Here is a 16,609-nt window from a genome sequence, read left to right as displayed (position 1 = left end):
TTTCCAGGTCGACCAGTCATTACACTACTATCCTCTTAATGCTCAGGACAAAGACAGGAAGTTGCAACTACCTCTTTTCAAGTCTTAAGTCCAGCGGACATCATTTGTTGTCGAAAACAAGATTTCTGGATCCAGACAACAAAAAATCATCGAAATTTACTTGTGTGTGGGTAACCTCAACAAGATTTCCAGAGTCTGGAACATTTGACCCAAAGATTCAGCTTGTTAACGTTTGGGCAAAAAAAAAAAAAATCCAGCAACCAATGAGCCAGCACAAGATTTTTCTGGTCTGCAGGCAATCTGGATTTTGTGAGATCCCTGTAAATAAACAAATCAGTGTCTATGGAAATGTCATCTGAGTACATTCAAAATAGAAGCTGTGATAACTTTTTGGGGGGTCACATGACTTTGACTGTATCATATGTCTTTGGAATCTGGAACCTTAAAAAATGGACAAAAAATGTTGCTTGTGTGGGTGATACATTTGACACTGGGATCTGAAAATTTGATTTGCAACAACAAATGTTGTCCATGTGCCCTCGGCTTAAGACACACCCTGTTTAGTATTACTAGTATGATTAAAGACTAAAATATGTAATTCTAAACAATGTTCAACAATGTAATTTTAAACAATGTTCAACAATGTAAGTTTAAACAATGTTGTGCTGGATGTTGACACTTTCTTTGTTGTACTGTAGCTGTCCCACAAATAAAGCCTTACTCTGAAAGTACATGGATGCTGAAGATGAATACATAATTATCTATGAAGTGTTGGAAAAAAGAAAAAAAAAATCATAAAGATTTACCCTTATCCTGGTCCACAATAGTACTGAGCAAAATGGCTAAGTCCGAAACATGATAATTTTAATAAAAATATAAATATACCTAATTATTTAAAATTATTTACTTCATGAAGTCATCAAATCATGCCCATCGTCTCACCAAGTTTCAGCAAGATGGTTTAAAAACTTTGGTAACAGCTGACCCAAACAAAAAACTCACCCTTGCCCATAATGGTACTGGGCAAAAGGTAATAATTTGAATAAAGATATAAACATACTTAATTATTTAAAATTATTTCCTTCATGAAGTGATCAAAGCATGCCCATAGTCCCACCAATTTCAGCACGATGATGTATAAACTTTGGCAACAGACTTAAAAAGCCTACTATAGTACTGGCTTAGATAAAATGGCTAAGTCCAAAACCTGATAATTTGAATAAAAATGCCAATATCCCTAATTTATAATCAAAATGAGTAAATGTTCACATCATGTTCATCATTCTCACCAAGTTTCATTAAGGTGATGTGAAAACTGTGAGACTAGTAGACCCAAACATGAAACCTTACCCTCACTCACTTAAACCCAAAAAGTTTACTTGGACACCTCACACTGGAATAGAGGACAGGAGCCAACTGACTGGATGATATGAAGAACAATTATGCATACATACTGTTGATGAAGGTACAACAGGAAGTAAACATTGGCCATAACAGTGCTCTTTGCCAATTATGCGTAGGCCAAGAAGTACCAAATGTGAAAAAAAAATATAAAACTTTTCAACTGTATACGTCAAACTGTTTCAGAGATTATGCTCAGAATAGAAAGCACCATAGTGAGATTTATAACAGAAACTATTTTAAGACCATCACCACGCATTAATAAAACACTCAAGTACAGGACGAGCTCTATATTTCAATGCTATCCTAACTACAGACGAAAAGAAACACCATAAGAAATTTGTATGTGTCCTTGGTCCAGAAAAGTAGAGAATTATAATAGACATAAGACTACTTTTTGTCTCATTTTTTTCCTTTTAAAGTAGAGCAATGTCATCCAACCTGTGTCGTGGTTAAAATGCAAGTTTGCATTTAGTTAAAACAGATAAAAACCTTATTCGCTAGGATGCTGATAACTGTGCCAATGTGAAGCAATGCTCAGCCTCCATTACCAGCTCCTGACAACTATAGCCTCAAGTACACCCAAGCCACATTACACATGTACAGCCTGAATGCCTCCGCTATCTTTAAAGGTGCATAGGACTCCCTCACATGTTACACCATGTGCGTCCTTACACTCACCTGCATACAAGCAGCGTTATTGACGATCAAGATTTCAGGGCACAACCATCTGGGTCCGCAGCTTCCAAGGTCATAACTTATTGTCAAGGACAGGGCTGTGGGCTGTACTAGCAATAATAATCTCCCAAATTTAAACTCAATCACTTTCTACAGCACAACAGATATAATTCATATACACGAAAGCTTTCCTGTGTTGTGCAGTATGGGTTTTAAATCAAAGAATAATTATTGTTATTGTATACAATTAGCAGCCTTCTATATGTATATTCCTCCAAACTGCTATAATATACATATACAACAAACAATAACATTTATATACGATTTGTCTACTCCAGGAGAGCCAATCTTCAGCTCTAAAATTTTCTCAACCTAGTTTTATAATCACAAAAAAAACAAACAAAGTAATCCCAAATAACAAGAACAGTGTTACAATAACAAAAAAGAAACTATTCTCTTTTGTGGTAGGCACACAACAGAGTTGTCTAGTTGACTGACATGTACACTTAGGACTGTTCGGCTTTGAGGAGTTTGGCTTAGTACAAATCTAACCCAATTTTCAGCACGCCTATCACATTCACCCTGAAACTGCAATACCAAATTTTGATATTTATTTATTAATTGGTGTTTTCTTCAAGGCAATTGGCACCAGATTCTTTGTTCCCTGTCACCATATTTTGAAAATTGCTGTGGCGGTTGACCAATTTTTCATTTTTTTCATTATCAATTCATTATTTCGGCTACATGTAGATTTTATGATAATCTGACCTTTTATGACAATTTCTGGCACAAAATGATACAGTTGAAGTAAAAAGATTTGTGGGCCATGATGTGGACACAAGTGTTATTCTCCTAACTACATGTATGTCAGTATTCCGGAAAATATGTCAGTTTATCAACCACTGGCTTTTGGTCAGTAACTGGCTAACTTTCTCACATGTAATAGATGTACACAAGTTTTCCCTGCAAAGCAAGATCAATCACAATATGCATACCATGAACTTCATGTAAGCTGACATCTGCATCTGTAAAAATTCTGTTTGCCATTATTATCACAAGGGCAAAAACAGTGAGGAAGCAAAGGAAGACTCAAGAATTTCCTCATGGAGGATGAAATTGAACCAACATCTCGTGTTCACAAGAATACTTTTAGCCATTTTCTGTGAAGAAACATAAAAAACCTCAAAAACTGTCAAAATGTATCTCAAAAACATTCCATCACGTCCACTAGGTAGTAAAATAACAAGGAAAATAAACGACGTTAAATCACTACATATTGTCTAAAGTCAAACTGCCATATCACCTACTGCACATGTTTGTTAACAGCAGTTATTATGACCTCTCATATGAAATCAGTCTGAGAATTCATCACTAGCGCAATTAATTATCTCTAGCCAAGGAGGAAGCGTGCTAAATATACAGTACCTCAGTATGGACAGACATCTTGTGCAACATTCAGCACTTAACAGGGTTGGCAGGATACAGAATACGAATAGAATATCCAACAAAGAGAAAATTCCTAATTTCTGCCAAAACCCTTTAAAACATAGAAGAAAAACAATGTTTTTTTACAGAAAATTTACCTATCAAGCTCTTGTCTACCAGATAATAAATGAAAAGTTTAATATGATTGTGTTTAACTGCATTCCGGAACCAAATACCATCTGTTTTAAGACAAAGTACATGAAGTCTCTGAAAGGAGTACATGTACACTGTTAAATCACTTGTCAGCTACATTCATATAACCAGTCAGTGTCCAGGCAGTTTAGTCTTTGGGGTAGCACCTGTCCCTAAATAGGACAGGAGTGTCACTGTGTGGAAAGCTACATAAAGTCAATCTTGTCTGTAGATCCTGTGATTTGCACCCATTTGTGTACACATGAATGTTATTGGATTAGGTTAAATGGCGGATAAAACTGAAAGCACTTGTAAATGTACATCCTTATAACTATTACATGTACATTTACATAACATAGTTTAAGGTAGTATATGAAAAACAGGCTATTCAACCGGAACACATATTCAGGACTGACATTTTCTTAGTAATGTTTTGCATGGTAAAATGGTAAAGTTATAAGGAATAATACATTTTAGAGAGATGCGTTGTTCAGGTTAAGGTCTACACTACAAGTGGATAAACTACAAGTACAGTTTGAACAGGGCTGTACTGTATGTTGTGAAGGGTTCAATTTGTAAATATCAATTCCACAACACAAAAGAAATGTTTTTGGACAGCCTGTTTTGGTTTTGCAAAACCAGCGTACATCAAGGACATTGGTGTTTGTTCATATAAATGTTACTGTAATAAGGCTGTTCACGGTACAGTTTCACAAAAATGTCATACGTGTACATGTATGAAAATCGCACATATTCGACAATGGTAGGTAATTGTGTACATGTACAAAATATTGTACGATTTGTGAAACTGGGCCCAGATGTCTTTTCCCCTCTGTCTGTCTCACACTTTGGCAGAGACATGAATGATATTTTCATTTCACTTACTATGTTATAGACCCCTTGAAGAATCCCTTTTGTGAGAAACATTATATGGCAGCTACAGTGGAGCATTCTGTAGGGGAATTAGGATAAGTTATTTGCTTTTATTTCATGTGGACATGGTTAAAGGGTTAGAGTTCAGATTTGGCTACTTGTCCCAAGTATAAAGATTATCACCTGTTCAACAGTATGTTACCGGTATCAGAAGAATCTCTGGGAAATGTAGTTATGACTTTAAATCCACCAAAAACAATAAATTTACTACCTTAGCCGATCTCCAGCCACCCTCTCTGTAAAGCTCAGCAGGTGACTTCATAGTTGGCCAACCCAAGTCTAGCTGGCCCTTACAGCCTGGGAATTTGTATCAACACGATGTCATTCTCGAGATGGATTCTAGCTACACAGAAGCAAATATACTATCGTATCAATCTGAACCCATAGTGGATGATGCTGAGGTTCTGATTTGTGACACTGACATCTGGTCAGACTTCAGATTCCGAGTTTTCAGACGCTGAATTTGATCTTTGTCCAGCATTTCCAACCGCACTGGAATTATGAACTGGCATGCTATAGCTTTGTCCTGCGTTACACTGCGAGTCTACATTTCGTGTGTATATCAGATTTAATATTTACTATTCTCTACTTCTGTCAGCTTCCCCAAGTGGATTTACTTCAAAAATGGGTTGCGCGAATTAATTTTCGAGCATTTAATCAAGGTAATACTGAAAAGAAAGTCTTACAACTGTTTAATTTTCCTGGTTATATTACGGCCAGAAATACTCAAGCACGTCAAACAGGTATTTTAAGCTTCTTTCGTTTCCAGCAGTGTCCCTAATTCTAATTCTAGAAACCGCTAGTATTGCCGTAGTTGTCAAACAGCTACTGTGTTGTTGTACAGTTCACAATTTGGTCGGTCACTCACTCACTGGTCCACAGGAGACACAGCCAATGGGATAGTGTGTATGAAAGTGACATTCATTAGAAACCATCATGTGGTTGTATCTACTTTTCTTTCACTTTACAGGCATACCAAAGATTGATCAAACTAATCACGAATGAATTTCCGCTTTGTTTTACACCCACCAATTTCAGATACATATATTTTTCCTCCCAGCTGTTAAAATTTCACTGTCCGCCAGGATTTCTTATCCTAACTCCTGCCAGCCTGGCAAAGATTTGGCAGTGTTTGGTGGGTATAAAACCCTTCCGTCTTGTGCCATGAATCCACGCATTCCTGAGGGCCAAGCTGTCTGGAAACTTAAAAAACAAAAAAAGAAAAAAAATCCACGGTTCTTTGAATATCAGCTTTTACAACTGTATACAGAACAGCAAACCATTTCATGGAGGAATTCCACATCGCTGTTATCACTTGGGGCTTTTTAACACTGACCTAAATGGCAAAGCTCTGACAGCTCGTAAAGGTTGGACTTATATGACGTCAATCGACGACTACCGATTGCTGGCAGAAAAAATGCATAAACCCAGCCTCAATATCTAGTGATTTTAATGCCATATTACTCAGATTACTGTGCTTTTATCAAATATGTCTTTACACTCAATTTAACAATATATAGAGGGGTAGCAAATTATGAATTAAATAACCAATATGGACACTAATCCTTTAACTAACCCGTGGGCATGGTTAAGTCTACGTTGTTGACAGTCTGTCAGTACCATTAATCCGCCGCAGCTTGAAACAAAAGGCTCATTGTGGTGTGCTCAGTTGTAAACCAAACTTCCGTGACACAGAAGCCCTTCTGATCTGCAACCATGTCCACAACTACTTATTTTAACGGAAGTGTGTCCTACTTGTGAAATGGACTGTGATATTAAAGGTACTACTAACCATCAGATATTTGGAACAAACAAACAAACAGTGACATCGCATGTCACAGCAGTCTTTTCTAACAATCAGAGTTTTTGTTTTGACGGTAACTGATACTCTGGACATACATGTAAAACAATTAAATGACATGGCGCAAACAAGTCTGGCCAAGTCTATTACTTGGTTTAAGCAATAAGCCATTTTTTCTGAGATACATGTAAACATCATGAACACAAACAAGAGTCTACCACACAAGTGACACAATATACTTCAACTGACCCTCCCTAGATGATGAAGGACCAATTTTCAGAGTACATAAATATACAATTTTACATCTAATGGCTTGCAAGTATGAAGTTCAACATGAATTAATACCAGCTCAGACGAAAGTCACAAGGCTAACTGAACTTGTTATGTGTACACACAAAATCCTTGACAATTTTCCCCAGAAACAGTGAATGTTTGGGCATATTACAGGAATGTTACCTGATCTGGCCAAGTTATTTTATCATTTCTATGAAGTTGATATTTTTGCCTATACCTGAACAATACATTCACTCTTCAAAATCTTATGAATTTTGTTTTCAAACTGCATCAAAATTTATACTTTACTGGTAGAATTTTGGTTGAGGATTCAGAGTATGTATGAATGCTTGAAGTTTACGTCTTACTTAACAGTCTTTTAGGCACATGACAAGGGGACCGCTTTGGTGACCTAATGGTTAGCAACACCAAGATGAAGGTGTTAAATTATTCTATTTTAATCCCCAAAATGAAGAAAACCTGGCAAAAACAGCATATTTCATGCTAAGATTCTCTTTCACACCCTCTGCAGAGCTCATACATTTCAGATCAATCAAAGGCAAGCTTAGGCCATTGCAGCTGACCTCGATTTTTCACAGCTGCCTACGTATGACATCATGTCTTACTGTTGCATGACACAGGAATGTAAAGTTAACTGTACATGTATTATGATGTTATTCCACTGAACACAGATTGGAAGGTCATGAAAAAACATGTTTCTTTTTTTACGTCATAGCATCTCCATTGCAAAATTTCAAAAACGTGAACACAAAAGTTATATCTGTACACTGTGTGAAACAACTTTTATCACTGGAGGAAATTTCGATATTTTACCTTTATATAAATCACAAATGTAAATCTAACAATAAACAAACTGAAATCATTTTATTTACAGAAATAAACAGCATGAAATGATGTTATGTGGGAAGATGAACATATTTAAGATGTCCATCTGCACAGGGTGCACAACTGGAATAGAATGGGGGACCTGACCAACGCCTAGCAGCAGAACCTCGAGGTCACATCATGATGAGGTCACATTAAAGAAAGTACCAGGTTACAATAGAAACTGATACATTGTAACGATGTAGATGTTACAATATAATCCACTCTTAACATAACAATTGCTCAGGGTTCTGCTTCACACTTGCCCCACCTAATGGGATTTAAACTATGCTGCCTCCACATCCAGCTTAGATCCCAGGTCTTTAACCAATAGCCTCTTCATATTAAAACGATTATAAACAAATGTATTCAACAAGCCCAAGGATGTCTGAAGAGGAATCATGTCTGTTTGGTGATAACAAGGGGACATTCGAGGACAAGCTACACAGAAGGTCCAATTTACAGTAGAACACAATGTTTTCTTCTGTGACATTGCAGTGCATGTGGACTTCATATATTTTTTATGAGCACATTTACACCAATTATTGTGAGGTAATAAAGTAAAGAACAAATGAGTTCACAGCTTTGGAGAGTCTGGATACAGGCAGGAAGGTGCCGAGCTGATCTACATGTACTCTAGTATCGCCAATCAACTGGTGCAGATTGTCATTTTCAACTTAATACTGCTTAGTTTTTTTAGCTAGGGGTGATGAAAGCATGGCAGTAAATGTAACGCTTCATCCCTGGACTGAATCATGCCTATAGAAACAAATCTACATTTACTTGAATCATTTCACAGACATTGTACAAGTATTGTGAGGTCAAGAAAACAGTCAGCAGCTAAAATTACCCTTTCTACACAAATTTCTCATTAAGTCCTCATGTTTACTTCAGAATTTTGCGCGTCTTTTTTTTCACCTTTCAAGGTTTCTCTGATTGGGACAAACAGTCTACAAAAGTACATCAGTTTCATGCTTAATATGACTAACTTCAAGTGTATAAAATTTGTACACGCAAGTGTTTGTTAAAGTGAAAGACAAGCATTCAAAGTATCTTAAAGTGGCATTAAATATTTTTTTAGATTTGTTTCAACCCAGTAAGAGCTTAGAGAAACTTTGTCTTGACACAGCTTCAGCACGTCTTCATTATCGACTGCAAGGTGACATCACATTTACTCTAGCTCTCTAATGTCTAAGGTATTTTGCACATAATGGTCTAAGAAGTAGCCTACGGTACATAACAGTTGTCAACTTCGGCGATGAAGGCCCAAGTGATAAATGTAGTTTTCTCGAAAACTGGACATACTGGAAGAACATTTCTTCCACTCCTTGAACTATTGATACCGTAGGCCTATTATATCATTTACAAGGAACTCCAGTGACCTTGTTTAAATAGCCTGCAGATAGACAGCCTGGGTATTCCTGGTTCAGGTCGTAGCTTTCGGAGAAGTTGTAAGGGTGATTTTGACCCCCATTAAATTTTAGGAAAATTACAATAGGATTGTTGTACATGTACAACTAGACTCATGCTCAATTCTGAAACAAATGGAAATAAATCTAAGCACCACAAATTCTGATCTAGGCATTTAACAGTCTCTGGATTTTGTACTCCAATTTTGTAGCAGTGGTTTCTAAGATGAAAGCAGTGAAAGTTATCAAGGACGTCAGCGAAAGCACCTCGGCTTGAACACAGCATATCAATAATTTTACTGTATTTTATAAAAGAAAACAGAAAAAACATCCCTTATATGCAAAAATGGCGAAAATTTAAATTCTTCAGCTGTAATCAATTCTGAGAAAAAAAAAATGAATATCATATGTATTCATGGATTGAATGGGTAAAGGCTCCGTCACAGCTTAGGCCATGACAGCAACATGTTTGACTGGATAAAGTTCTCCAGAAGACTGCCTCCACTCTCACCAGCCATTGTGCAGTTTTGCCATTTTGTTCTACAAGTGATTCAGTGAAATCTCATTAAAATAATAAAGTGTGATACTTTTTAGAAACTTAAGTTACCTGCTTTCGATTGAAATATGTTTTAGCCAGGTGCTGTCTAGTCCTTTAATAATAATTGCAGCATGCTGTGATCTTCTTTGCCTGAAGGTGAAATCATCAGCTTCCTATGATTTCCTTTATAAATCTTAATCTTAAACTTAATAAATCTTTATACCTCACCATATATGAAAATGAAATTCAAGGAGTTTTCCAGGAGTTTTTTGTCATTTTCATGGCTAGTTTAAACATACCATGGTGCAAAGTATAGACTATATTTTAAGTCTGAATTATAGATGCTTTGATTTGCATGGATGCATATTGAATACTACGGTTGCTTTTGCAAGAAATATCTGCCCTTCGCCTCTGTAATGCAACACATTCTTTGATCCGGCCTTGGCTCAGTTAAAAAAAAAAAAAAAATGAACGCCATATATCATTATGCAGGACTTCCAATGGGTCAGTACTTTTTTTTAGCCAGTCACTTTAGCCACTCATCCGATTTTGTAGTAAATACTATTTTTCTTTAGCCATACTTCCTTTGCGGCCATGACTCCTGTAGGTCTCCTTCTGTAGTTCGTTTTTATCTGCCTTGGTGTAGCTGCTAGAATCAGTTTGGTCTCTTCCAGCTATATCTGGAGTTTATCAAACATTACATTTAGAACAATTGCCCTCAAAATAATGGACAAATGCTTGGCAGCATGTTTTTGTTTTTTCAAAAAAAAAATCAACCCTTTTTTCAACCTATTTGTAGGATCCTCATAAAATGTAATTTCCTCTCTCAGAAAAATTTACTATGAAAAAATTTTGTAAATTCAGTTTATTTAAATGCAAGATTATGATCAGTACATTGGAGTAACACAGTCTGACAGGAGAAAACCAGACAGAGTACACATTTATGTAATGGCACGTATTCTCAAACATTTAATTTACTTTGAATCCTGAAAAAAAAAAATAGTTTATTAAGAGGAAAAGTTTAAAATTTTCATGGGAGGTAACTTCATTTACAGGTGTAACTCTACCTTGATAATTTTTTTTTTTTTTCCAATTGGTGATGAAAGGCATCCCCCAAAATGCCATGATTCTCATTCGTTATTTAACAAAAATGATTTTAAGCATTATTTAATGTAAGTCAACTTGCAACAATGCTGAACCCCTTTGTGGATTTCTGTCAAGTAATCGCCATACAGCTATGTTGTTTCGCCAAGATGAGGCCGTTCAAAATGAAAGTAAGTAGATTATTTCCATTAGGAAAATTGTAAAAATCTGCTACAAACCCGAGAAAACTCTCATGGTAGATTTTGTATAACGTTTTCTTGTGTAAATAAATTTGTCGCCAAAAACATTCGCATTTTTTCAAATTTTATTGCCATTTCAAACAACTGCTCTAAATTTGCAACTATGGCGACTGCCAGCGGAAGCCCTGATTATGGCAGAATTACGCACTCACGATATACAGGCTCGGTGGTCAGCAGACAATATTTAAATTCAGGACAAACTAAGATTTTCAAGGAGTTTCCAGGGGTATTTGTCTTTTTTAAGGACTTTCTAGTACTTGAAAATGAAATTGTATTTTTCAAGCACTTTCAAGGAGTTTCAAGGGCTGTGCGCACCCTGTTATTCTACTCAAGAGCTGACAAATTTTTTCAGCAGCTCATGCATATGGATACATGTACAGTAAATAAAGCTTTAAAGGTGAATAATATATGTCGTCAGTAATACTTTGAAAATTAGATACCGGTACAGGTAATACACATGTAATATGGAATTACATAAATGTAGTGCAGGACAGGGGATAGCAAAATGATCATAAAACTTAAGACGAAATTTTAATCATTAAATTTGATGTCCCTTTCTGTTGTTTTAGCTGAAATTTGTTGTACAATGCCTTACCCCGAATTTAAGTTGTTGGGCAGTATTTTGACACCAGCATTTAAGAACATAACATACAGGTACTCTCATTGGAGGAGTATGGTTATGTTCTCATTTAGACAAAATATAAAAGAATTTCCAAATCATTCCTCAGCTGCTGATGGTCTTTCAAATTTCAAATTCATTTGTAACCTGACATATACATTTATTTATTTGTTTGTTTACGGCTGGAGGAAACCAGAATAACCAGGTTAACCCAGGAACTAATGTTAAGTCAATGAAGAACTTTCCCACATGTGACATGCAGATATTCACACATTGGTGATACTGGTGAGAGACAAGCGGTCTTCAATGAGTCTGAAGACTGCACAAGAGGCCGCACATGAATCGAGTCATCAATGACACTAGCTGTAGTTAAATACACTGTATGTAATGAAAACTTATACCTGTACAGGTTTAGTCACTGAAAACCGAGGGAATAGTAAGAGATCTTCGACAAAGTCAATGATAAAGACCAAATACTGACCATATATAAATAGTAAATTTGACAGGAGTCAGCTACACATAAGTCACCATAACACAGAAACTACATATTTAAAAAAAGCACATTTCAAGCCACCTAAAATACACTGCTATCATGTTACATTTTGGGCATATTTCTTACACCAGATGGATGAAAAACAAGATCACAAATGCTGGCCTGGGAAGATGTTTTTAATGGGTTATCTCCCCTTTATGCATCATCAAAAAGAAGCATGGCTCTTGAGAATAGCAACCATGCTTGCTATTTCAAAATTCTGACATTCAAGGAAAGACCTCAGTCCATGACTACAAACTCACCGAACGCCAACTCAATGAAACTAATCTCTGGTGACACCTAAACCTACCTGCACTAAAAACATATATGTCTTCCGTGGTTGGATTATGTAGACTGAAGTTCTCCCTATTGACAGCAGTGGATATACAATAATTTTCTGGAGGATTTAAATGGCAGAACAGTTACATTTCAAAACAAACAGTAGGTCAGATGACACTTCAAAATGGCTGTCGATGACGAGGTGCTTGTTACCGATGAAGCTGACAGTGAATTCATTTGTATCATTGCTGAGGTTAGTTAATTAAGATGGAAACTACAATAGATTCAACTGCAAAATAACATAACAGTGCCCAATGGCTGTGAAATAGGTCTATTGCTCTTCTTCTATTCATACGTTTTCTTGTGACTAATGACCAATTGTCTTCTAGTACAATGCACTGGTCTTCTCCACCCACAAAGGGCCTATCAGTTATTCTGTCTGTAATGGAGGACACGGCCCCACTTCATTATGACCTGACTTTAAAGAGAATGCATTGCACCAGAATGTCATATTATTATATACTGTCCGACTGCAGACATTTTCCTGAAAGTCATTACCAATTCTGCTTGTTCGGTTAGTGTGGGCATGACAATCTTCATTATTTGTACCACTGCCGTGGCAACAGATCAAGGTAACATACTGTAATACATGTTTTAATTCTTACATTGTACAGTTGTATCTCATCTTTTCAGGATTATATCCAATGTTCATCACATATAGCAAACACAAACAGCTCATTCCACGACTAAACAGATAACTTCTTCAATGAACCATGAAAACCTTTGTATAACAAGTTTGTTGGCATTCACACAATTAGGAGGATCAGCTATTGGGAACTAACGCAAAGGGTCAATCAGTGCTACAGATAATATTTAGAGGTAGTGGGGTACTTCCTACTTTTCCAAGAGAGGGAGTACTGGGTAAGCCTAGCGCAGTACTCATTTTTTGAAAATACTCAGCACTTCACTATTTAGGGTCCCCAGCAATACAACTGGAAAGTGTGAAGTTGGTTGAGTGAAAGGGGTTGAGAAACTAGCAAGACATACATGTGCATATATGTATAAGCCTACAGAGACCTACCTGTCCAGAGCTTCTTGTAGTCACATATAGGGCTACAAGCATATGCATGTACCTGTTCATTGACCAGAATGTCATAACATTCTACAATAAATTAATTATTTCAGATCTTCCTCATCAAGAGGATTGAATCTGAATGATGCTCACTGACCTACATTTATTTATTACACCTCAACCTGTAGGCCTACCAGGCTTATTCCAATAACTCACTCACTAACAACTTTACCCTTTCATTTTGTTTTGATGGCAGGGGTTACAGTATTATTTCATTCTTGGGTAACTTGCCTAATGTGACTGGTAATTTTTTTTACCTGCCATTTTGGGATCAAAACATGATACGCCCGTTACGCTGCATTCAAATGTAGGTCTACGTTAGAAGACAAAAGTTTATTATTTGTACTTTATTTACTGGCAGTATATACTTTAAATCTAAAGTGTTTCTGAACACTAATTGTTCTCAAGATCATTGTATTTCGTTACATTAGCTTCCCTCCTCAGAATCCCCGATACATGTACACGTTGGACACTGGACCCTCAACGACACTTTAATATTGCACAAATAACTGACGATCGGTGTAGAATTAAAACCATACATTGGGAGCGATATTAAGATGATTTCATGCAGTACAGTAGCAGAACTGTATAGTAATCCAAATGACCATTTTTTTTTGCCCTTGCTACATCTTCTTCATGGTAATCATTAGAGAATGTCACAAACACAAATATCACAGTAGTCATTCTCCACAACTGCAGGTAGTGGTACAAGACCCTTAGCTGCAACTTTTCAGTAAGTGAAAACTTACACATCTTGGAGATCTACTTTCCACTTTGACAGGACTGTTTGCTTTAAATCTCGAATGTGCGCTACTGATTTTAGGAATTTGTGTACACACAAATAGTCATGCATAGTCAGTACACTCTGTTTTACTTTTACAAGTGTATCATCTAATTTTAAGTGCACTTAAGCGTGCAGGCCCCTTATCTGTAGCAATGGGGTCAAGGTCATATGGCACACCTGCCGTCTGACTGCTTCTACAATCTTTATTTTCACCATTTTTGGTGACAAACAAAGTGCTCGACTGCCGTAAGGTAGGGCTAAATATTATTTGGAGTTGTTACATACATGAACGTAAGTGTAAATTTTATTGCAACATACTCTATCACAGACAATCAGACAATGGTATGCGACATTTACAGTCACGATTCTCAAAATAGTGCAAGCCCATTTGATATTTCATGACATGAAACTAAGCGAATCATAAATGAAAGCACAACTCCAAACATAAATAAAGGTGTTATTCAGTGCCTTATCATAATATAAATCTCAACGAAACAATGAAGAAAACATTACAAAAAGAAGCTACTATTTGACCATACCACACTGTCTATTTTGCAGTAACACTAATTTATAATATATACTTGGGTGAACCTACTTATGGCAACTTCTTCACATTTTTTCACCTCTCCATAATGGGCCTCCGGCCATTCTCACCAATAAACCCATAAAAAATGACCAGAGGAAGAGGACATGATGACCTCCAGCGCAAACGACGAGGGAGTTTGAAATTCGTGCCTTGTTTTCATTCATCATAACTCTGTGTTACAATGAATATCAGAATCTTAGAATATCACATTGAGTCCATGTGGACTACAGTCACTTTGCTTGCAGTCGGGTAACTCTCAGATTGAGCAATACAGCAGCAAAAGTTATGGGAAAAACACACCCAAATGTGTTGGATTGACATTTACCACTCGACACGTGCATTAAAACTTCTCTAGTGTAAATCGATGTCAACCAATTGGTCTTCGTAATCAACTAACCTGCTGATTCTCTTTGAGCCTGGGAGAAACACAGATTTTAGGATGTCGCCCGATTGTGATGTACCCATATTCCCAGTCCCAAGGAAAACAACTAAATAACCCAACTAAAACTTAACGCTGAGAAGGCTTAATTCGCACTTAGCAACTAATGAACAAACTGTCATCTAAATCGAATTGGTAATACCAGCATGAGTAATGAACAGCGGCAAACACGGCAGCTGTAACGAAAAGGTTGGTTCTTCAATGAACTGATGTCATTCTATCAACTTTGACTTTGACAAGTAACAAATCAGAATTGTTTGATTTATATGTATGTTCCCGTGAGATCAACAACAACGTCAATGGTTTGCGGTCAGTGTCGGGTCGTTGAATCAGCTGGTCAGATATGAAACTTAGCCTTTGTACACAGATGATAAGAAATCTTTTAACTTTTGTCCTGGTTATGATCTTACCTTATGGCTTGAAGAAGAGTTGTGGTATGCGATTTTACAGGCCATTTCTCAACAAAAAACAATTTTGGGGTTTCTGCCCGCGCATTCCTCTCTTTAGCGTTCGTTATGATCCGCTAACTCCGAAAGAGTTCTACAGGGGAGAATACTCCTGCTGATAAGTGCGGAATGCATTCATCCACTCCATCCGGTCATATAGTCGTGTTTTCTCTCGTCCTCTTTTCTTTAATTATCCATTTCCTTTTATTCCAGGGACAGGAAAAGAGATTTTTCTCGCTGTATGCCATATTTAGCAAAGTGGTCAGTGAACAAAACGAAAAATATAGTTAGAAATACTAACATGGATTAGTCGGTAATGTTCACATCACTCCTACTTGATAATTATAAAAGTCATCCAAACCTCCTGGTTCCTTCACCCATTAACCATACCGCCATCATACTAGTGAAATACTCTTGCGTATGGTGTAAAAAAAAATGAAATAAAGATAAAACACATCAAACACAAATTCGTACCAGTTGGCATATGTGACAACCCCCTCAGGCTAGAACACAGAATGTTTGAAGATGGGGGTGGAATGTGGCTGGAGCAGCCAATGCCAGGTGGCATTACATGCAGACATAACAAAAATGTCATGTAGATATATGTAGATCTTATGCGATATTTTAGGACACTTTCAATGGTTAGGCTAGTAAGGGCCTATATAGCTAAAAGCTTAATTATCTAGTTTTGCAAAGATGGCAATATGACGATTAAATTTATTTCTTGGTTAGGCAGCTATTTAGGAACTATTTAACACGCAATCCTCACTCAACTCTCCATGTATGGCTTGCCTGTTGTGAGGCCCTTTTGCAGATTTTTGATTCACCTATTCTCCTCAACATTTATTTATATATTTGATTGGAGTTTAACACTGTACTGAAGAATATTTCACCTAAATGATGGTAGACAGCAT

The 16,609-nt window shown here is 36.7% G+C and overlaps 1 protein-coding gene across 2 annotated transcripts in view; it reads right to left on the bottom strand.

Annotated features, from left to right (window-relative positions):
• Window positions 1-15,765, bottom strand: part of LOC135472309 (DDB1- and CUL4-associated factor 12-like) — a 29,786-nt gene extending 14,021 nt beyond the window's left edge. Inside the window, exon 1 of one of the 2 annotated variants that reach the window (XM_064751757.1) lies at window positions 15,660-15,765. In XM_064751757.1, coding sequence (XP_064607827.1) covers window positions 15,660-15,704 — 45 coding nt within the window. In that variant the 5' untranslated portion in view covers window positions 15,705-15,765. Of the gene's footprint in view, window positions 1-2,082; window positions 2,184-15,659 lie in introns of those variants that run through there. The other variant, XM_064751760.1, reaches the window with a different exon arrangement.
• Between the last annotated feature and the right edge of the window lie 844 nt (window positions 15,766-16,609).

The sequence above is a fragment of the Liolophura sinensis genome, chromosome 8, assembly GCF_032854445.1.
Source record: "Liolophura sinensis isolate JHLJ2023 chromosome 8, CUHK_Ljap_v2, whole genome shotgun sequence".
NCBI lineage: Eukaryota > Metazoa > Mollusca > Polyplacophora > Chitonida > Chitonidae > Liolophura > Liolophura sinensis.
Note: the sequence above shows the minus strand (reverse complement) of the source record. Positions and strands in the feature narration are given on the sequence as shown.